This window comes from Mobula hypostoma, chromosome 6, assembly GCF_963921235.1.
Source record: "Mobula hypostoma chromosome 6, sMobHyp1.1, whole genome shotgun sequence".
Taxonomy (NCBI): Eukaryota; Metazoa; Chordata; class Chondrichthyes; order Myliobatiformes; family Myliobatidae; genus Mobula; species Mobula hypostoma.
The window spans coordinates 187,192,728-187,211,005 of NC_086102.1; the positions used below are offsets into that span (position 1 = coordinate 187,192,728).

An 18,278-nucleotide genomic window follows, 5' to 3' on the forward strand; every position below is an offset into this window, starting at 1 on the left:
CCGTGCCAAACAGTCCAGAGAGTAGAGGCCAGACTAAAAGTGGTCCATTGGTCCTCCAGGTTCGGGGTTCAGCTCAGGGCTAGCAACCCTGTCTGGTCAAAATCTAATTGTTACGGAAACAGCAATGAAGAAACTGTAGCGGTGTGCTACACACAGCACTAGAATAACCACACGGAGTCGATGAGTTAGAGTTGCGATGAAAGAGATTTATTCAAACCTCGCGGCCCGCTTTAAAGCCTTCCCGTTCCTGCCCTCCCTGGGCGGGATTGCTGTGGGGAATGCATATTCCCAGACCCTTTCTGCGTGCGGGATTTTCCCCTGCTGATGAAGTTGGCCTGGCGCCCTTTTTGGGGCCGGCCCTCTGCCTGCGCGTGCTGTTGTGAGCCGGTTCGTGTGTGCCAGAAAGTGGGTCGCCACATAACCCCCCCAAGAACCGGCGATACCTCCCCCAATGTCCACAGTCTGGATCGGCCTCTGTTAGGGAGGTCTGCCCCTGCGCGGCGGTGCCTGAGCCTGGACCGGTTGCTCCAAGTCCACATGGGCCGGTTTGAGTCGGTCCACAGTGAAAACCTCCTCTCTCCCCCCAATGTCCAGCACGAACGTGGACCCGTTGTTCCTGATCACCTTAAACGGTCCCTCGTAGGGCCACTGTAGTGGTGCCCAGTGTCCGCCCCGTTGTACAAAAAGAAACTTACAGTTCTGCAGGTTTTTGGGTACGCAGGTTGGGCTCTGTCCGTGCTGTGAAGTGGGTATGGGGGCCAGGTTACCGAGCCTCTCCCGTAGTCTGTCCAGGACTGCTGTGGGTTCTTCCTCTTGTCCCCTTGGGGCTGGTATGAACTCTCCTGGGACGACCAGGGGTGCGCCGTACACCAACTCGGCCGACGAGGTGTGTAGATCCTCCTTGAGCGCCGTGCGGATTCCGAGCAGGACCCAGGGAAGTTCGTCCACCCAGTTAGGCCCCTCCAGGCGGGCCATGAGAGCCGATTTCAGGTGACGGTAGAAGCGCTCCACTAGTCCGTTCGACTGTGGGTGGTAGGCAGTTGTGTGGTGTAGCTGTGTTCCTAAAAGGTTGGCCATACCTGACCACAGACTGGAGGTGAACTGGGCGCCCCTGTCGGAGGTAATGTGGGCCGGTACCCCGAAGCGGGCTACCCAGGTTGCGATCAGTGCTCGGGCGCAGGATTCGGAGGTGGTGTCGGTGAGCACGACTGCCTCTGGCCATCTGGTCTATCATAGTTAGGAGGTACCGCGCTCCTCGCGACACTGGCAGGGGCCCCACGATATCCACATGAATGTGGTTGAACCTCTGGCGGGTGGGTTGGAACCGCTGCGGCGGAGCCTTGATGTGCCGTTGCACCTTGGCCGTTTGGCACTGCATGCATGTTTTGGCCCATTCACTGGCCTGTTTACGCAGTCCATGCCACACGAACCTGTTGGAGACCAGCCGGACGGTTGTCCTGATGGAGGGGTGCGCTAAGTTGTGAATGGATTCGAACACCCACCGGCGCCAGGCTGCTGGGACGACGGGGCGGGGTTGGCCGGTAGCTACGTCACATAGTAGGGTCCTCTCACCTGGGCCCACGGGGAGGTCTTGGAGCTGCAAACCGGAGACTGCAGTCCTGTAACTGGGGATCTCAGTGTCTGCCTGCTGTGCCTCTGCCAGCGCTGCATAGTCCACCCCCTGGGACAGGGCCTGTATGGTCGGTCTGGAAAGTGCGTCCGCCACGACATTGTCCTTTCCCGAGACATGCCGGATGTCTGTCATGTACTCGGAGATGTAGGACAGATGTCGCTGCTGGCGGGACGACCAGGGATCGGACACCTTAGTGAACGCAAAGGTAAGCGGTTTGTGGTCTGTGAACACGGTGAAGGGACTACTTTCTAAGAAGTACCTGAAATGCCGGATTGCCAGGTATAGTGCCAATAGCTCCCGGTCGAAAGCACTGTATTTGAGTTCGGGTGGTCGTAGGTGTTTGCTGAAGAATGCCAGGGGTTGCCAGCGACCTTCGATGAGTTGTTCCAGCACTCCACCGACCGCTGTGTTGGATGCGTCCACCGTGAGGGCAGTAGGAACGTCCGTTCTGGGGTGCACTAGCATCGCGGCGTTTGCTAAGGCTTCTTTGGTTTTAACGAAAGCGGTTGCGGCCTCTTCGTCCCAGGTAATGTCCTTGCCCTTACCCGACATCAGGGTGAACAGGGGGCGCATGGTTCGGGCTGCTGAGGGGAGGAAACGGTGGTAAAAATTCACCATACCCACGAATTCCTGCAAGCCTTTGATTGTGTTGGGTCGGGGGAAATGGCAGACCGCGTCCTTTGGGGGGCAGCGGGGTTGCCCCGTCTTTAGTAATCCTGTAGCCCAGGAAGTCGATGGTGTTGAGTCCGAACTGGCATTTGGCTGGATTGATTGTAAGGCCGAATTCGCTCAGGTGGGAGTAGAGCTGGCGGAGGTGGGACAGATGCTCCTGCCGACTACTGCTGGCTATGAGGATGTCGTCCAAATAGATGAATGCAAAGTCCAGGTCGCGTCCCACCGCGTCCATTAGCCGCTGGAAAGTCTGTGCGGCATTCTTTAGACCAAAAGGCATTCGGAGGAATTCGAAAAGTCCAAACGGGGTGATAAGTGCTGTTTTGGGGATGTCGTCCGGATGTACAGGGATTTGATGGTATCCCCGGACGTGGTCTACCTTGGAAAAGATCCTTGCGCCGTGTAGGTTTGCTGTGAAGTCTTGAATGTGCGGCACAGGGTAGCGGTCTGGCGTTATAGCCTCGTTCAGTCTGCGGTAGTCACCGCATGGTCTCCAGCTCCCCGTTGCCTTGGGCACCATGTGAAGGGGGGAGGCCAATGGACTGTCGGACCGTCGTATGATCCCTAATTCCTCCATCTTCTTGAACTCCTCCTTCGCCAGTCGGAGCTTGTCCGGGGGAAGCCTTCGAGCACGGGCGTGGAGGGGTGGTCCCTGGGTCGGGATGTGGTGCTGTACTCTGTGTCTGGGCATGGCTGCCATGAACTGCGGTGTCAGTACTGATGGGAAATCTGCCAGGACCCTGGTGAATTCATCGTCGGACAGCGTGATGGAGTCCAGGTGTGGGGCTGGCAACTGTGCTTCACCCAGGGAGAACGTTTGAAAAGTCTTGGCGTGGACTAATCACTTCCCTTGCAAGTCAACCAGCAGGCTGTGGGCTCGTAGAAAATCTGCCCCCAGCAGTGGTTGGGCCACGGTGGCCAGTGTGAAGTCCCACGTGAACCGGCTGGAGCTGAACTGTAGCCGCACCGTGCAGGTGCCGTATGTTCGTATTGTGCTGCCATTAGCGGCCCTCAGGGTGGGTCCCGGTTCTCTGTTGCGGGTGTCGTAACTCGTTGGAGGTAAGACGCTGATCTCCACTCCAGTGTCGACCAAAAGGCGGCGTCCCGACTGCTTGTCCCAGATGTACAGGAGGCTGTCCTGATGGCCAGCCGCCGTAGCCATCAGTGGCGGCTGGCCCTGGCGTTTCCCAGGAATTTGCAGGGTGGTCTGCAGCGGCGGGCCTCTGTGCCCCACCGCTGGTGGTAGAAACACCATTGTTCGTTGGGCTCCTCACTCCCGTCGCCGGGTTTTGTGGGCTCTGCTGCCGGGCCTGGTCTGGTCTGTCGTTGTGTACGCGGCTTGGTGATCTGTGCGACGGATGCCCCTCTCTCTTTCTTGGCATTCCACAGCACATCTGCTAGGGCCGCCACCTCCCGGGGGTTGCTGAAACCTGCATTGGACAGCAGCTTGGCAGTTTTAACGACACTGCGTGAACAGATGCAGCGTCGGTCATCTCTGGTCCAAATATCGTTTGGGCCGTCAGGGTCACCAATTGTAGCGGTGTACTACACACAGCGCTAGAATAACCACATGGAGTCGGTGAGTTAGAGTTGCGATGAAAGAGATTTATTCAAACTTCGCGGCCCGCTTTAAAGCCTTCCCGTTCCCGCCCTCCCTGGGCGGGATTGCTGTGGGGAATGCATATTCCCAGACCCTTTCTGCGCACGCGATTTTCCCCCTGCTGGTGAAGATGGCCTGGCGCCCTTTTTGGGGCCGGACCTCTACCTGCGCATGCTGTTGTGAGCCGGTTCGTGTGTGCCAGAAAGTGGGTCGCCACAAAACCTTCTATATCTGTGTGCGATGGTATTTCTGAGTCTTCACCTGGACTTGCATGACCGACAGTAGTGAAAACCAAGAGGAAGCTACTGACATAATGAAATAAGCCCCGAGCACCACCAAGACCAAGCACTCCATTGGACCCTGAAGGCCGGAGGAAACGCAGGAGACCAAAGACAACTTGACACCAGACCGTAGAGGCAGAAACGAGGACCCTGAACCACACCAGGGGCACAATATAGAATATGGCCAAGGGCAGACAGAGATGGAGGATCTTCATTGCGGCCCTAAACGCCAGTGGAGTAATGGGCATTAAGTTTATATAAAAAAAACATTTATGCTATGTACATCAACAATTCCAAGTGGGAGCAAGTCCTATGTTTTTGCTTCAGATTCAAGCGTCTGCTGCCTCTTGCTCCCCTTTATTGCTTGTGGTTTTCTTGTTCTCTTGCAACCCTATCTGCTGGTTTCCTCCCGCAGTCGAAAGTCGTACTGGATCATTGTAAATTGTGCCGTGATTAGGTTAGGGTTAATTGGGTTTGTCAGCGGTTGCTGGGATGGTTGAAGGACCAGAGTAGCCTCCTTTGCTCTGTATCATTAAATAAATAAATATGCCCCTAAATGTTATCGGAATGCTGTCCTCAAAATTAGGTTCTCCATAACTGCTATATATTCTGCTTTACTCCTGAAACCAGGATAACCTTTAAGTCACAGTGTCTCGATCTAAAATGGGGGTACTGTAGGATATCTTTAAAATGCTCTCCATTTTGTACCAACATGTCTGCCCAAGTTCAACAATTTTTTACTTTGTTACAGTTCATCTGGCACCAGCCATTTTTCCTACACCTTTGAAATTCCAGGCAGCATTTGTCAATGTTCAAAGTGCTTTATAAGTACACGTTATTGCTCAGTTCTTTGTAATTGCATTTATATATTGTAGCATTATATTATTGATTTCCGTTCTGAAGTATGTGTCAGATATTCCTGTATTTAATTGTCTTTTATATCAAATTAGGTTTCTTCAGATTATTGCTGCCATAGCATTAACGTGGTAGGAATTGTGTTGCTGCATGCAGCTCTCAAGGATAAATTTGACCCATGTTGTTTATGCTATACCTACCCTTTTCTCTCTTCCCAACACTTCAGAAGTAGTAGTTGACTAGCAGTTGACTGTGACCACTGGAAGCTATGCTATTAATGATGAGTGTTAAATATGAGAATCTGCCAGCCCATAATATTTGACAGCATGGCTAAGCACCTGCTTTACCCCTCAAGATATTTTTCCTTTAGAATGATATGATTGTTTTAAAGTTAGTAATAGCTTGTACTTCTGTTCATCTTGACAATGCAGTGTTATAGAAACATAGAAAATAGGTGCAGGAGTAGGCCATTCGGCCCTTCGAGCCTGCACCGCCATTTATTATGATCATGGCTGATCATCCAACTCAGAACCCCGCCCCAGCCTTCCCTCCATACCCTCTGATCCACCTAGCCACAAGGGCCATATCTAACTCCCTCTTAAATATAGCCAATGAACTGGCCTCAACTGTTTCCTGTGGCAGAGAATTCCACAGATTCACCACTCTCTGTGTGAAGAAGTTTTTCCTAATCTCAGTCCTAAAAGGCTTCGCCTTTATCCTCAAACAGTGACCCCTCGTTCTGGACTTCCCCAACATCGGGAACAATCTTCCTGCATCTAGCCTGTCCAATCCCTTTAGGATTTTATACGTTTCAATCAGATCCCCCCTCAATCTTCTAAATTCCAACGAGTACAAGCCTAGTTCATCCAGTCTTTCTTCATATGAAAGTCCTGCCATCCCAGGAATCAACCTGGTGAACCTTCTTTGTACTCCCTCTATGGCAAGGATGTCTTTCCTCAGATGAGGGGACCAAAACTGCACACAATACTCCAGGTGTGGTCTCACCAAGGCCTTGTATAACTGCAGTAGTACCTCCCTGCTCCTGTACTCGAATCCTCTCGCTATAAATGCCAGCATACCATTCGCCTTTTTCACCGCCTGCTGTACCTGCATGCCCACTTTCAATGACTGGTGTATAATGACACCCAGGTCTCGTTGCACTTCCCCTTTTCCTAATCGGCCACCATTCAGATAATAATCTGTTTTCCTATTTTTGCCACCAAAGTGGATAACTTCACATTTATCCACATTAAATTGCATCTGCCATGAATTTGCCCACTCACCCAACCTATCCAAGTCACCCTGCATCCTCTTAGCATCCTCCTCACAGCTAACACTGCCGCCCAGCTTCGTGTCATCCGCAAACTTGGAGATGCTGCATTTAATTCCCTCATCCAAGTCATTAATATATATTGTAAACAACTGGGGTCCCAGCACTGAGCCTTGCGTTACCCCACTAGTCACTGCCTGCCATTCTGAAAAGGTCCCGTTTATTCCCACTCTTTGCTTCCTGTCTGCTAACCAACTCTCTATCCACATCAATACCTTACCCCCAATACTGTGTGCTTTAAGTTTGCACAGTAATCTCCTGTGTGGGACCTTTTCAAAAGCCTTTTGAAAATCCAAATATACCACATCCACTGGTTCTCCCCTATCAACTCTACTAGTTACATCCTCAAAAAATTGTATGAGATTCGTCAGACATGATTTTCCTTTCACAAATCCATGCTGACTTTGTCCGATGATTTCACCGCTTTCAAAATGTGCTGTTATCACATCCTTGATAACTGACTCCAGCAGTTTCCCCACCACCAACGTTAGGCTAACCGGTCTATAATTCCCCGGTTTCTCTCTCCCTCCTTTTTTAAAAAGTGGGGTTACATTAGCCACCCTCCAATCCTCAGGAAGTAGTCCAGAATCTAACGAGTTTTGAAAAATTATCACTAATGCATCCACTATTTCTTGGGCTACTTCCTTAAGCACTCTAGGATGCAGACCATCTGGCCCTGGGGATTTATCTGCCTTCAATCCCTTCAATTTACCTAACACCACTTCCCTACTAATATGTATTTTGCTCAGTTCCTCCATCTCACTGGACCCTCTGTCCCCTACTATTTCTGGAAGATTATTTATGTCCTCCTTAGTGAAGACAGAACCAAAGTAATTATTCTGTTAATCATAAAGTTTACTTGCACGATTAAATGTACCAAGTGAAACCATTTTGAGATTTTTAAACTTTTATGATCGTAAAGCCTCAACTGATGGTGTGATGTCAAACACAAAACTATGTAATTTTAAATTTTGAACTGATTGAAATATTTCATAGCAACAGAACATTAAGCCTATGCTTTGCCTAACATTTCATATTTTTGATCTAGGGAAAGCTGACAGCAAGTTCGGTGGGTCATATAGTAGGTTTACAATCAGAGGAAATTAAGCAGATTGCATCAGAATATGCTGAGAAGGTAAGGTTCTTTATCACATCAGTATATCTTTATTTGCAATACATTTCTCATAAAATTGTGTTCTCATTTAGATCACCTGGACAGAACTTGGTACTACAAATATCAGAATTGTTGGATAGCTGGGTCATTACTTTGATTGCTGTATTCTGTGAGTTCTTTAATGTTGGATTCTTATTGATTTTCAGTGAGTTTTACAGAACTGTGGGGAAGAATGGTGTGGAGAACATTTTCTCTTTAAATTCTGGTTTGCTTGACCCTTTAAATCTTCAGTACCCCATTTCAACTTTCCATGATCTCTGGATCCTTTTTGTCTCCACGTTTCTTAATCTCTCTGGTCCTCAGAACAATATCTAATTCTGTGAATCCATTGTAGAATTTGGCTTCAACCTCTTTCAGTGGTAATGTATCCACAAGTTCACTACTCTTGGATGGTTATTTTGGCTTATCTCAATCTTGAATGTCTTACTCCTTATTCACAGCCCTGGATTCCCGAGAACACTTTCTGCAGCTCTTCTGTCCTATTAGAGTTATGTAAGTGTTCGATGGGAGATCTTGCTCTTCTAATTTCTAGTGAGTATAAGCAGAGTTGGCTCTATCACTTGTGAATCTGTATCCAGTGTCTTCCTGTGTATCGGTGAGACCCGACAGAGACAGCTTTGAGCGTCTGCCAGAAAAAGCGGGATCGTCTGGAGGCCACCTGTTTGAATTTTGCTTCCCATTCTGTCATGTCAGTCCATGGCCGCCTCTACTGTCATGATAAGGCCACACTCAGGTTGGAGGAGCAACACAGCAACACCTTGTATTCCGTATGGGTAGCCTGCAATGTGATGGCATGAGCATCGAATTCCCAAACTTCTGGTAATTGCCCCCGCTCTTCACCTTTACCCATTTCCCCCTCACATTATCTCCTGATCTGCCCATCACCTCCCTCTGCTACTCCTCCCCTTCCCTTCCTTCCATGGCCTTTGTCTTCTCCAGTCAGATTCCTCCATCTCCAGCCCTTTATCTCTTTAACCAATCGACTTCACTTCACTTCACTTTTCCAAATCTCCCGCTTTCACTTACTACCTTGTACTGCTTTCACCCCTTCCCCACCTTCTAATTCTGATTTCTCATCTCTTCTTAGCCTGTAGCCAAATCACCCTGTTTCTACCCTCACTGGCATGTGGCACAGGCAGCAATTCAAAAAATTACTACCCAGGAGGTCCTGCTTCTCAGCTTTCTACCTAGCTCTCTAAATTCTCTCTTCAGGACCTCTGCTTTTACTTCCTATGCCATTGGTACCAATATGTACCAAGACATCTGGCTGCTCCCCCTCCCTCTCCAAAATGTTGTGGATATGATCCGAGTAGTTCCTGACCTTGGCACCTGGGAGGCAGCATATCATTCGGGTGTCCTGCTCATGTCCACAGAATCTCCTGTCTGTTCTCCTGACTATTGAGTCCCCTATCACTACCACTCCCCTCTTCTCCCTCTTTCCCTTCTGTACCATGGACCTATGCTCAGTGCCAGTAACCTGGTCTCTGTTGCATTCCCCTGGAAGGCCATCCCTCAAAAAAATATCCAGAACGGTATACTTATCGTCGAGGGGACTGGCCACAGGGGTGCTCTGCACTATCTACCTATTCACGCTTCCATTTCTTCTGGCAGTCACCCAGCTACTCGCCCCCTGCAGCTTAGGGGCGACTACTTCCCTGTAACTCTGATCAGTGATCTCCTTACTCTCCCATACGAAGGTCATCCAGCTGCTGCTCCAGATCCCTGACACAGTCTTCAATGAGCTGGATACACTTCACGCAGATGTAGCTCCCTGGGAGACGTTGTTTTTCCCAAGGTTTTAACATCCAACATGAAGAACACACAACAGCTATTTGCTACACTTGGTACAGTAAGAGAAAAATAAAGAAACCTTAATGGGAGCTCACCAGGAGCCGACGCTTCTTTCGAACCAAAACCTGACTCTCCTACTCTCACCACTTGCCTACTCCCAACAACAGCTGCATCGCTTATCCCTTCTGTACTTTTAAACAAGCATCGCTGACCTGAGAGAAACCTCGTCGCTGTGGCCTGCTCCTGCCACTGATTGGGCCATCGGAATGATGAAGGGTCTTGGCCTGAATCATCGACTGTTTACTCTTTTTCATAGATGCTGCCTGTCTTGCTGAGTTCCTCCAGCATTTTGTGTGTGTTGCTTTGATTTCCAGCACCTGCAGATTTTCTCTTGTTTGTCCATCACCTGCCATATCAGTGTTGCAATCCCTGGACACTATAGTGAACAACTGTGTTCAAACAACACACACGAAATGCTGGAGGAACTCAGCAGGCCAGGCAGCATCTAGGAAAAGAGTACCATCGACGTTTTGGGCCAAAACCCTTTGGCAGGAAGGGAGAAAAAAGCCAGGGAGTCGATGTAAATGGTGAGAGGAGGGGAGGGAGAACCACCAGGTGATAGGTGAAACCCAGACGGGGAGGGATGAAGTAAAGAGCTGGGAATTTGATTGGTGAAAGAGGCAGAAGGCCATAGATGAAAGAAAAGTGGGGGAGGAGCACCAGAGAGAGGCGATGGGTGGGCAAGGAGATGAGGTGAGGAAAGGAAAAGGGGATGGGAAATGGTGAAGGAGGTGTGTGGGGGCATTAACAGAAGTTTGAGAAATTGATGCTCATGCCATTAGGTAGGAGGCTACCCAAATGGAATTTAAGGTGGTGTTCCTCCAACCCAAGTGTGGCCTCATCACGACAGTGGAGGAAGCCATGGATGAACATATGGGAATGAGAAGTGGAATTAAAATAGGTTACCACTAGGATATCTTGCTTTTTCTGGCAGACAGAGCCTAGGTGCTCGGTGAAGTGGTCTCTCAATCTACGTCGGGTCTCACTGATATACAGGAGGCCACACCCAGGCTCACTGAACACAGTATATGACCCCAACAGACTCACAGGTGAAATGTTGCCTCACCTGGAAGGATTGTTTAGGGTGCTGAATAATAGTTCAGTAGTCCCAACCCCTCATTGGGTCCAAACTATATTCAAAGTTAATATTGAATTTCTTGCAGTGAATTTAATTTCCATCTATTTTTCAGCCAACGTCATGTCGTAGAACTAAGTAAAGGTCCTTTACAAAGTCCCAAGAAGGGCCTTAACCCAAAACGTCGACTGTGTGTTCATTTCTGTGGATGCTGCCTTACCTGCTGAGTTTTTCCAGTATTTTGTGTGTGTTGCTTTGATTTCCCAGCATTGGCAGATTTTGTTGTGTTTATCCTCTGCAAAGTGGAGGTTTTCCCCTTAGGGCAAAGATGTATTTTGCCTGTCACTTTGACTTTCTGACTTGAGAGTTGGTAGCAACCCTTGCTCATTTACGAGCACATATTCTTCTCTATCACTGGAGATACAGGAGACTATAGATACTGAAAATCTGCCAGTCTGCCAGTATCATCAGTGTCACAGTTTTTAATCAACGTTTTCATTTCACGTTTCACTGCAAAGTCTTGAGCACAAGAAGTAAGTTTCTTTATTTTTGCCTGCTCAGTTGCCACCTCCCTGGTGTGTCCATCTAGTTATTCTGGTGATTAGCAAGTCCAGATGAAGGGTCTTAACCCAAAATATTAACTCTTGATTTTCTTCCATAGATGCTGTCTGACTTTCTAAGTTCATCCAGCTTTCTGTATTGTGCTTTGGATCACAGCATCTACTATCTCTTGTCTTCCATTGCAGTTCAGTGATCTGTTTTTTTTAATGTGTATTTTTTATAATTGCAGCAATCAGAGCTTTCAGCTGAAGATCGTCCCGAGCGGCTTGGAGCTACTCAGCAGTATCGAAGACAAGTTGCATCTCTGAATAAACAAATCTTGCAAAAATCAAAGCAGTTGGAAGAGGTAAACAACTGAAAAATTTCTATGGTTTAGAAAGGGATACTTTTTCCTCTCTTCATAACAAAACTGATTTCAATGAAAACTAATGTGATAACTTTTTTAAGTGACTATGTTAAGTTTATTTCCAGTATGTTAAATTTCTAAATTTCGTAGATCTCTGTGGATGTAATTGACATCAAATATGTGTGCTATGGAACAAACTGTGTTCTATTCTGCAAATGCTATTTGACCAGAGTAGTTCAAGTAGATCAATAATGAGATGTAATTAAACCGTAATCAATTTGATTGAAGGTTTAGTTTTTATTTTCAAAAAATGCTCTCGAGTATATCCAAACTCAAATGAATACCACTTTGGAAATCAAAACTCTTTGTGAAATTTGTGAATTATACATTCATATTCCTTTAAGTATGTCAAAATCACCCAAATTGGTCACAGACAGAATCAGATGTGAACAGAATTAAAAATAACTTTGGCTACGTAACTATCTTGAGATTGTAAGTTTCCACTATTATATAAAACAGAGCTTAGAATACTTTATACTTTATTGTCGCCAAACAATTGGTACTAGAACGTACAATCATCACAGCGATATTTGGTTCTGCGCTTCCCACTCCCTGGATTACAAATACTAAATATTAAAAATAGTAAAAATTAGTAAATATTAAAATTTTAAATTATAAATCATAAATAGAAACTAGAACAATGGAAAGTAAGGTAGTGTAAAAAAACTGAGAGGCAGTTCTGGATATTTGGAGGGTACAGCCCAGATCCGGGTCAGGATCCATTCGGCAGTCTTATCACAGTTGGAAAGAATCTGTTCCCAAATCTGGCTGTACGAGTCTTCAAGCTCCTGAGCCTTCTCCCGGAGGGAAGAGGGACGAAAAGTGTGTTGGCTGGGTGGGTCGTGTCCTTGATTATCCTAGCAGCACTGCTCCGACAGCGTGCGGTGTAAAGTGAGTCCAAGGACGGAAGATTGGTTTGTGTGATGTGCTGGGCTGTGTTCACGATCTTCTGCAGCTTCTTCCGGTCTTGGACAGGACAACTTCCATGCCAGGTTGTGATGCACCCGAGAAGAATGCTTTCTACGGTGCATCTATAAAAATTAGTGAGGGATTTAGGGGACAGGCCAAATTTCTTTAGTTTTCTCAGGAAGTAAAGGCGCTGTTGGGCCTTTACTTCCTGAGAAAAGGGGAATAGTGACTTTTCAGAGCTAGAGAAAGCATAACCTGAGTAATGTAAGACCAGGGAAGAGAATTGCATTTTATAGATAAATGGATACACTAGCTTTAGAAGTTGTTAATTACATTATTGACTTGTATTTTCAAACTATAAAATATTCAAGAAACTCTTTTAATTGAATTGCATTTTCTAAGAAGGTGAGGATCTTGGGAAACCAGCACAACTTATGAATTATTCAGTTGGAAGGTGACAGCATAATGAATTTAGTGTTGATAGAGGCAAGATGAGATGACAGAAGCATTTGATAAGGTATTTAAACATCAGTAAGGCATTTGATAAGGTTCCCCATGCAAGGCTCATTCAAAAAGTAAGGAGGCAATGGATCCAAGGAGACCTTGTTTTGTGCATCCAGAACTGACTTGCTCATAGAAGGCAAAGGGTGATTGTAGATGGTTCATATTCTGCATTGAGGTTGGTGACCAGTGGTGCTCCACAGTAATCTTTTCTCTGGACTCCTCCTCTTAGTAATATTTATAAATGACCCGGATGAAGAAGTAGTAGGGTTGGTAAGTAAGTTTGCTGATGACACAAAGGTTGGGGGTGTTGTGGATAGTCTGGAGAGTTGTCAGAGGTTACAGCGGGACATCAATAGAATGCAGAACTGGGCTGTGAAGTGGTTCAATTTGGTATGTCAAATTTGAAGACAGAATATATTTTTAATGGTAAGACTCTTGATAGTGTGGAAAATCCAGAGAGATCTTGGGGGCTGTGTGCATAGGACACCCAAAGCTGCAGTGCAGGTTGATAGTGTTGTTAAGAAGGTGTATGGTGTGTGGCATTTATCAACCATGAGACCTTGTTTTAGAACGGAAGTAATATTACAGTTATATAAGACCTTAGTCAAACCCCACTTGGAGTACTGTGTTCAGTGCTAGTCACCTCACTGCAGGAAGGATGTGGAGACTATAGGAAGTGCAGAGGAGATTTACAAGGATGTTGCCTGGAATGGAGAGCGTGCCTTATGAGAATAGGTTGAGTGAACTTGGCCTTTTCTCCTTGGAGCAATGGCAGATGAGAGGTGACCTACTAGTGGTGTATAAGATGATGAGAGGCATTGATTGTGTGGATAGCCAGAGACTTTTTCCCAGGGCTGAAATGGCTAACATGAGGGGGGCATAGTTTTAAGGTGCTTGGAAGAGCTAAGTTTTCCACTCAAGAGACTGGTGGGTGTGTGGAATACACTGCCAGTGACAGTGGTAGAGGCAGATACAATAGGGTCTTTTAAGGGACTCTTAGATAGGTACATGGAGCTAAGAAATTTAGAGGTCTATGTGGAAGGGTAATTCTAGGCAGTTTCTAGTGTAGGTTACATGGTTGGCACAACATTGTGGGCTGAAGGGCCTGTAATGTGCTGTAAATTTCTATGTTCATTAAGCTAGCTTAGAAGTGGGCCCTTTTGCAAAGCTCAGTGATTTCATGGATAGGTCACATGAGCAGTAAGTGTAAATTCCTGCTGACATTAACAATGGAACTATAAGACTTAAGTTCCATAAAAAGCACAAGAAGTGACTAAATGGAGTTCAACTGTATTAATTTGTAATCTGTCCACCTTTCTATTAGCTGCAAGTTAAATATCGTGAGATTCAAGCTACATGTGAGGAGGAGAAGAAAAAACTGGTGGAGGTAAGATGGTAGTTTACACTTATGTAAACAAAGTATCTGGAACTTTGTCAAATTGCTCTTATTTAAAAAAAAGGTACAGTGCAGTAGTCTTAGTTACAGATGTAGAGCTAGGGTGCCTAAGACTTGTGCACAATACTGCAGTAATTTTATGTATTGCACTGTACTGCTATTTAAAAAAAAAACATATTTCATTTCATATGTGAGTGATGATCAGCATGATTCTGATATGGATCTCTATTGTGGACTGAGATTAGGAAGGGGGCAGGGAGAGGGGAAATATTTAGGTAACTTTTACACACTACTTCATGTGTGAAGTCTGATCTCCTGCATATGTCTTTTTATATTTTTTATGTTTTCCATATCCAGTATTCAAGGTATTTTGCTTTTAATACAGTCTGGCGTGTCTTGTATTTGTAGGTTATGAATTATGGGGGAAAGCTGGATAAAGAGTTATTGAATCTTGAAGCAGCTGAATCGAAAGCTGATTCCAGGTATAATGTGTTTGCATTTAAAATTTAACTTAGTCTTCTGAATTGTACAAATAACCAATGAGCATGTTTGCAGATAGCCCATATTTGAGATCTGGTTTATTTTCTGGTACAATAGTTATAATAAATGGACAATGTTCTAGACTTTGGGTGATAATATGGGAATATTGGAATAAATTGTCAAATAAAATTCAGAGGTAGAAGAAATGTAGGTAATTACATGAGATTCCAAGTTTTGAATAGGTAAGCTGACTTTTTCCTTTGCAAACAAGTGGAATTGCAAAGGAAGCATTTAATAAAGATTTCCAGATCTAATAACTTCAGAAATGTAATTCATACAGGCACCAGAATATGTCGGCAAGTGTAAGCGGCATCTGGAATCAAGTTCAAATCTTAGAGCTGATCAGTTTGATAATGAAGTTTTGAGGAGCTACTCAAACTCTGGAGGACTGTGACACAGTATAGTGTGCTAATAGCACTGAGCATTAACCCCCTTTCTGTAATCTGTTTGCAGTAATTTAATCTTCAAAGAAAAAAAGTTTGCCAGTTAACATACTGCATCACAATGTAAAGCAATACTGAAGTATTTGTGTGGAAAGATGCTATTAAGAGTAACCAGGTTAACCTGTATCTCTGGTCGGAGAAGGTCGAAACATTTCAGGTTGATAACCTTTCATTAGATCTTGTATTAGTTGTTACTTAGATGTTGTTGTGCTTCTCATGAATATAAATCCTGCTCTTGAACATTACCATGTTCAAAAAGACAGATACATCATTTTTAAAAATTGTAATGCTCCTACCCTGTCTCTGTACAGTAATTTATCAGTTAAAAAATTAATCCCTGCCGGTATCATGTTTGATGCTTAATTTTTATTCCTATCCTATATTTAACAGGTTAAGTTAAAAACACCTTGATTGTAATGTTCTTCCTCACAAAGCAATCTCAATTCCATTTGAGAAATATTCTCTCTGTCTAAACTGTTCCATCATATCATAACTTACAATTCTTTGCAACTCATATCTCAGTATTTTTTTTGCACACTGGATGCCAGTTATCATGCAGCGTTTTTTGTAATATCTATTGTATTTCTGTATTTTCCTGTGAATGCCTGCAAGGAAATGAATCTCAGAGTAGAATATGATAACACATATGTACTTTTGATAATTTTACTTCCAATTTTGAACTTTATTTTAAAGTTTATTCTCCAATCTGTATTTTATAAGAACTTCATTTTCCAACTCTGCTTTGGCTTCTTTATGAATCCATCCTAAAATATCTTTATAACATTCGAGAACACAGTTGTATGGAGTCCAATACTGCACTGTATACCTGATTGTGTCCTCTTTAGTGTAATACGTTTACGTTCCATTGAAGATAATGATAAATACACAGCACATTCCAAAAATAGCATTGCCAGTGATCTGGGTGGGATAAAGTATGCTAAAATAGCAAAAGTTATAGATCAATTCTAATACTAAGAATATTTTATATTTCCAGTCTTATTATACAGCATTATCTGACTATGTTTTCTTAAAATGATTTTTATTCAAGTACAGTGGATTTTGGTCAATTGGGCTATCAGTTAATTGGAGCAGCAGCTTAAAGAACAAAAACTAATTGAGAAAATATCCTGGGTTCCCTTTGTTGATTTGGGACATTATGCCACCTACCTGCAACAGATTGTTGCTGAATAGTTTCTAAGTAGTGTCAGTCGCGTACACTTGTGTGACCTTTAGACACTACATAGTGCAGTGAGCAGTTCTTAAGTAGAATCAGTTGCGTGCATTTGTGTTCAAAAAGCAGTGATTTTTGTCACTGATAGTTGACGACAAATAAGCAGCAAGACAATTCACAACTGCTTTTGCTCACTGCTATTTCAAGCTTTCAGGCTTGGAGATGCCTGAAACAGCTGGGAGTGAAAATCAAATGATTTTGCTAGTTCAAAAAGTTAGGGACTACGAAGAATTTGAAGGTATTGACAATTGTTATATATTTCATTCAAATACATATCCTGGTATCAGCTAAACTTTATACCTTTTTAATTATTTCCATGAAACTCTTGTCTAATTGGGGCAGCCACTTAACTGGGCCAAAATGTACTGGTCTTGATGTGTCCCTATTGTACGTACAATAGTAATTTGTTGGGATTGTAAGATCCATAATTGTTATTTCAATTGAGAGGACTTATTATGTCTTTTGCTGACCTGTGTATTTAATGTGAGTTGTTATTTCTGCATCAATTTTAATACCTACACCCTGTTTGGTATAGGATACTGGAAAAGCTGAGAGAGTTAGTTACAATGAATGAAAGTCTAAAAGATCAGGAACAACAATTTAGGAATCATTGCAGGGTAAGAATATTTTGTTTATTTTACATATGATCATGTAATGAAAAGACACAAAAATGACGTGCCTGAATTACTGATTCTACTGAAATAAAACAGAATTCACTGCTTTTCTCTCCTTGCTTTGCCGCTCCCTCTTTTCTGCTAGTGCTTTATCCTCCAATCCTCTCATCTCCAATTGCTGTTTAACCTTAAGTAGCTCAGTCTTGTGGTACTTCTCAACTAAAGTTGATATTTTTAAGGTCTAAGTATTTTCAAATTGATTGATATACTTCTCCAATTAACAGAGTGTTAGATTTCTTTAAAAAATGTGTGAAAATTTGTATAGTGTATAATAGAGTCAACTATTAGACAGGGATGGCGTTTTTATAAGTAACAGGGTAGGTGGAGGTATAGTCCAGGTAGCTGTGAGAGTCTGTAGGTTTGTAATAGATATCAGGAGATAAGCTGTCTCCAGAGATCGAGAAAGGGGAGGGGTGTGTCAGAGATAGACCAGGTAAATTTGAAGGCAAGTTGGAAATAAAGTGGCCTCCTGTACATTGGTCATGATGAAACCACAGTTAAGTTGGAGCAACAATACCTTGTATTCTGTCTGGGTAGCTGTCAACCTGATGGCATGAAGGTCGATTTCTCGAACTTCCGGTAATGTCCCACCCCATCCCCTAATCTCTCTCACACCTTATCTCCTTGTCCACTCATCACCTCCCTCTGGTGCTCCCCCTTTTCTTTCTTCCATGGCCTTCTGTTCCCTCCTATCAGACTTCCCCTTCTCCAACCTTGTATCTCTTTCACCAATCAACTTCCCAGCTCTTTACTTCATCCCTCTTCCTCCAGGTTTCCCCTATCACCTTCTGTTTCTCTCTCCCCTCGCCTCGCCTTTTAAATCTACTCCTCAGCTTTTTTTCTCCGGGCCTTCTGAAGGGTCTTGGGCCCAAAATATCAACTGTACCCTTTTTCATAGATGCTTCCTGGCCTGCAGAGTTCCTCCAGTATTTTGTGTGTGTTGATTTTGACCATGGGTACTATATGAGGTTTCTATGTTCTCCTTGTGACTGTATTTGTTGCTTTAGTTTCCTCCTACATGCCAAAGACATACAAATGAAATTTTCTCCTAATGGAGGTGGATAGCTGCAGACTGGGCAGGTAGGTCATTGATGGCTATGTTAAAGAAAAGTGGGATTAGTTAGATGGGTGATTTTGGTCAAT

General features: G+C 44.5%; 1 protein-coding gene across 2 annotated transcripts in view; it reads left to right on the forward strand.

The window, feature by feature from the left end:
- Window positions 1-18,278, forward strand: part of ccdc93 (coiled-coil domain containing 93) — an 85,602-nt gene that overhangs the window by 45,787 nt on the left and 21,537 nt on the right. For both annotated transcript variants that reach the window (XM_063052471.1, XM_063052472.1), the window contains 5 exons: window positions 7,420-7,506; window positions 11,262-11,378; window positions 14,176-14,238; window positions 14,656-14,729; window positions 16,997-17,078. In XM_063052471.1, coding sequence (XP_062908541.1) covers window positions 7,420-7,506; window positions 11,262-11,378; window positions 14,176-14,238; window positions 14,656-14,729; window positions 16,997-17,078 — 423 coding nt within the window. The remainder of the gene's footprint in view (window positions 1-7,419; window positions 7,507-11,261; window positions 11,379-14,175; window positions 14,239-14,655; window positions 14,730-16,996; window positions 17,079-18,278) is intronic.